Raw genomic sequence first — 4,673 nt, forward strand, 5'->3', positions numbered from 1 at the left:
AATTAGAGATGTGGCCCATACTGAAACTCCATAACCAAACGACCCAAGATTTAGGGGAAAGTTTTAGATTTGGACTTTGTGACTCCTTGCTCTCCCTAATGGGCTGATCCAAATTCCCAGATTCAGATCTCAAATATAAAAGATAATATCTACCCATTACATTGAAACATTTTCTTTTATTAAATGCATGTTTTAAACCTTTGGTTGATAGATTATAAAAGCTACCACAAACAGTGTAGCAAACCGCCCATGATGGGCTTGATCCTATAAGGTGCTGGGCACCCAACTCCCATTGAACTCAGTGAGAGTTAAGGGGACTCAGCCCCTCGCAAGATCCAGCCCTTATTGGATAGGGAAAAGTTATTTAAAGACTTAACAAAACTCTTGGTACTATATGAGAAAAGGTAAGGACTTGGCTGATGTAACATCTAATTTACTCAACCACACCTCTGTCACCCAACTGTAGCTGATTTCATTTGTACTGCTATAAGCAATCACTGGCATCTTTTCAAGAAGGTGTGTCAAGAGTAAATGAATATGTCACTGAAGCATTCAATTGTGTTGTAATAACCTTGTTGAAGGGATAAAGGTGTGTCTCTGCCTTCATAAATAGCACACTGCTTTACAACTAAGCATGACACTTTTGAAAGAGCCAATATTCCACTTGAATTGCAGTTGGATAAATCCAAGCACTGTGCAAGGTATGTGTTCTACTTATTTTACATTTTCAGTATTAAATTTGCAGTAGAATGTTAATGTCACATAATTTATAGACAAGGTTTTGGGGGTTTCATCATTTGATTTGCCTGTTAAGAAGTATTAGAGCTGTAAATAATGTGCAATGTTTTCTATGGAGATCTAGCTATCATAGGTTTTCATACAGTGCCAATCTCTGTAGTGGGACAAGGAAAAGAAGAGATGTACAAAAGTGATCTCTTCTCTCATATTCTGGAGTCTTCACATTCAGATGAGTAAATCTGCAGGATTAAATTTAAGTATTTACAGATAAGTAAATGCTGAAATACCTTCCTTGATGGAATGCCCTCCCAAGAATATTTAGCTTGCTCACATGGAAACTTAGCTACTGGACGGGGTCTGGTGCAAGTATATGAACTGTTCATCTAGGAATCGCATCCATTGAAGACCAGATTATAAATTACCTACACATATTGTAAATTCCATCATATCATTAGGTCCTGACCTTGCAAGCTGCTTAATATAGCTGGACCTCATTGAAATGAATAAAGAACAGGAGTCCTTGTGGCACCTTAGAGACTAACAAATTTATTAGAGCATAAGTTTTCGTGGACAACAGCCCACTTCTTCGGATGCATAAGTCTCTAAGGTGCCACAAGTACTCCTGTTCTTTTTGCGGATACAGACTAACACGGCTGCGACTCTGAAATTGAAATGAATGGGACTCTGTGCAGATGCCAGGATCCAGCTATACAGAGCAGCTTGCAGGATATGGACTTTAATTTTAAAATTGTGTTTGGCCCACCTTGAATTTGCTGGACATCTACATTTAAAATTGAAGTTATGCATAATAAATTAATTTATATTTTCTAGATTTGAGTAGTTTTAGATTGACTCAATATATTGCAAACATATTCAAAAGTGAAACTAGATCTATTTCTTATTCCAAAGTGAAGACCCAATGATTCAAGATACAGCCACTGTCTAGTAACCCAATCCTGCCACCCTGATTCATTTGAGTTGCCCTTACTCTAGTCGTCACATTGAACTAAATAGGACTACTCCTTTGTGTGAGAATTGCAGGATCAGACTCCAATTTCCCAAGAATGAGGTTAAGGCTTTTTATGTGCTGCCCATTAGGAAAGGATTAATTAAATGGTGTGAATGGGTATATCCCATGCATAGCTTTATTCCTCAAATACAATATGAACTAACTTTGAGATGATTTCCAGACAATTTTGTAGATTTTACCAGTAACGTGTCATTTTAATACCATTGTCAGTGAGCAATATGCTATTATTCCTAAAAACTTTAAAAATGCAGCAACTGGATGAACTCCAACATTGTGTGTGGATTTTTTAATTAATTGTTATTTTCAAAATAGGTTACAAGAAAAGCGGAGATCATGAATATCAGAAGTTTTGCACTGCTTTTTGTGTTGATTCTGCTCTCCCAGACCCTAGTAGTCGATGGTGAAACACAGAAGGAAAGAAAAAAAGAAAGACAAAACGGTGGAAAAGGTAGAAAAAAACAAACTGGAACTAAACAAGAGAATGAGAAGGGACAGGAATCCAAAGGAGGTAAATCTTCACTTAAAGGCAAGTTTACAACCAAAGATAATTCTGACTGCACCTGGGCAGTAACTGAAGTAGACACTGTTACCCTAAAAGTAGAATGCAAGAAAGGTGAAAGCAGCTTCCGGTGTGATTTTTCAGGAAGTCCTTCCACCTGTCCTCAATTTGCAGCAAATCAAAAACCATACTGGAAACAAATCTCCCGATCTCTAAAGAAACAGAAGAATATCTGTCAAGACGCAAAAGGTATTCTAAAATCTAAAGTATGTAAGAAGGGGCCACAAAGTGCCCATCTCACCTTGACCAGCTCAAGCTTGATAACGCTACAAGACTCCAGAAAAGACAAGACTGCTCACCATGGAAAAGAGATCACACAGACTTCAGCACCTGCTATTACACCTGAAAATCAGCCAGGGAAAAGTTCCAATGACTGCGTTGAAGATATAGATTACATTGATCAGCAAAAGGTGGCTGAAGAATACTGTTCAGAAACATGGAGATCTTGGTGCAACTTCTTTATCACAATGATACAGGATAAAAAATGCCGATAAGATAATAGAATTCTAGAGTATTGGTAAAATTCTTAGTTACTGAAAGTTTGGTCCGATCTACTTCTTGCATACTGTTCTAGATTTTATATAATGCCTCCGATTTTATATAATGTATATAAGAGCAAAAGAGAACAACTGCAATTTCTGACTTGTATTTCATGCAATGCTCTGTACTTGGTGTTGCTGGAGATGCTGTAGACCTTATTTGTATATAGATTGCTATGCAAATGTTACCAATGGATGTTACAAACTCTGTAAAGATGTATATAAAGCAAAGTCTTCTAATTTTTTCTCTTTGAGCTGTGTTGGCCAAAGTGATGATTTCAGTGCTATGCACTTTTTCATGGTGCACAGTACTTTTGACTTCAAAATTGCTAAGGATAATAAACTTCAAAATAGATTAAAAATGATTGTTTTTTGTTTTGTTTTTGTGTGCGTGTTAAAACAGATTTCTCTTGCAGTTTAGATATTTGTAGAGGACATAGAATTCATAGTAGCAAGGCACTGAGGTGCCTAGATAGCAGTTTTAATAATAATACTTTTGCAGCTTTGCAAAATTGTACTTCCACTCACAGTCAGGGTAAGTATTTTTTTAAATGGGCAATTAAGTTATTGTTTGTTCATTATCCTCAAAGTAAAGAGTAACAAGATTTTGTGCCTGGGCTGATACATTTTCAGGACAATTTTGCAAAGCTTTGCATTGTACTTTCATCCAAGAATCACAGAGATAGAGCACATGTAAATATTATATGCATTTTTGATGGGTAAACTGAGGCACAGAGATTAAGTGACTTGTCCAAGCTCACACAGTAAGTTAATTGAGGAGCAAGAAATAGGCCCCAGGAGTTGACTCCCCGTCTCTGGCTCTAAGAACTAGACCACATGTACTGCACATTGATTATATGTTCTGTCCAAACTTTAACGAAGATTAAATGCCTCACTTATAACTATTATATTTTTACAAAAAACTAAATTCAGTACATTAAAAATTGCATAACTTTCATTTCAGCTGGGTCTTACAGATTTTATCTGTACTTTTTGACAATGTAGTGAAATTGTGAGAGAATAGAACTTTTAGAAATTAATGTTAAATAATGACAAGTGATTATTGGTAACCGTTGGAAAATAAATTAGAAGCAATTAAATGTATAAATCATACATTTCCTGTGGGCTTGGGGTGGGAATAATGGTCTTGTAGCTGATTTCAGCTCTGCAATATGGGTATACTTGGAAAGAGCTGAACATTTTAACAAGCAGAGTTGCCCTGAGCCTTTTTGGGTGGGTTGCAAACCATTTATTTCTGCTTCTCCCCAAAACATAAGCAGTTCCCCTCCATAATGATCACAATGCTTTCCCCAGGGCTGACCTAAAGATTTTTGGGGAGGATCAGTTAGATGATTATTTAACTACCATGGTATTAATTCCATGGGATGCCTACATTGTTACCCGGAGTTGTTTTAACCCAAAGCTCTCGGTAACTTTTACTCTGTGCGAGGTGGTATTAGGAAATAAATCAAGGGCGACACGGCCGTCTGACCGATCGATGGCTGGCACAAACAGAACAACATGAATGCTTTTACTTAAAGCTAAACTTTACTTAGCCTCAAGCACTTACACACGTCCGTAACAGATTAGTGAAACACCCCCAACCCTCGATAATTATCGAACCCGAGCGTGGCTTTCAAGTGGCACTGTGACAGGCTTCAGCTGGCCAGGCTTCCATCTGCCGGTGGGGATCCGAAGATGCATCCAGAAGGAGCGTCCCTGAAGAGCCCCTCCTGAGAAGTCCAATTACCTCAAACTTTTCCCCCTTATTTATACGTTAGTAATACAATGACATATCCCTTAAAGA

General features: G+C 37.5%; 1 protein-coding gene across 1 annotated transcript; it reads left to right on the forward strand.

Moving 5' to 3' along the window:
* The first annotated feature begins 617 nt into the window (after nt 1-617).
* On the forward strand, nt 618-3,163 carry FGFBP1 (fibroblast growth factor binding protein 1). The gene is made up of 2 exons (XM_034772571.1): nt 618-701; nt 2,081-3,163. Exon 2 carries the CDS (start codon nt 2,102-2,104, stop codon nt 2,819-2,821), a length of 720 nt encoding a protein of 239 aa, XP_034628462.1. The 5' UTR covers nt 618-701; nt 2,081-2,101; the 3' UTR covers nt 2,822-3,163.
* Nucleotides 3,164-4,673: the final 1,510 nt, after the last annotated feature.

Source organism: Trachemys scripta, chromosome 5 (assembly GCF_013100865.1).
Source record: "Trachemys scripta elegans isolate TJP31775 chromosome 5, CAS_Tse_1.0, whole genome shotgun sequence".
Lineage (NCBI taxonomy): Eukaryota > Metazoa > Chordata > Testudines > Emydidae > Trachemys > Trachemys scripta.

Bases quoted from the DNA above. Each gene is read 5' to 3' on its own strand.
- FGFBP1 (XM_034772571.1), top strand. From the start codon at position 2,102: ATGAATATCAGAAGTTTTGCACTGCTTTTTGTGTTGATTCTGCTCTCC.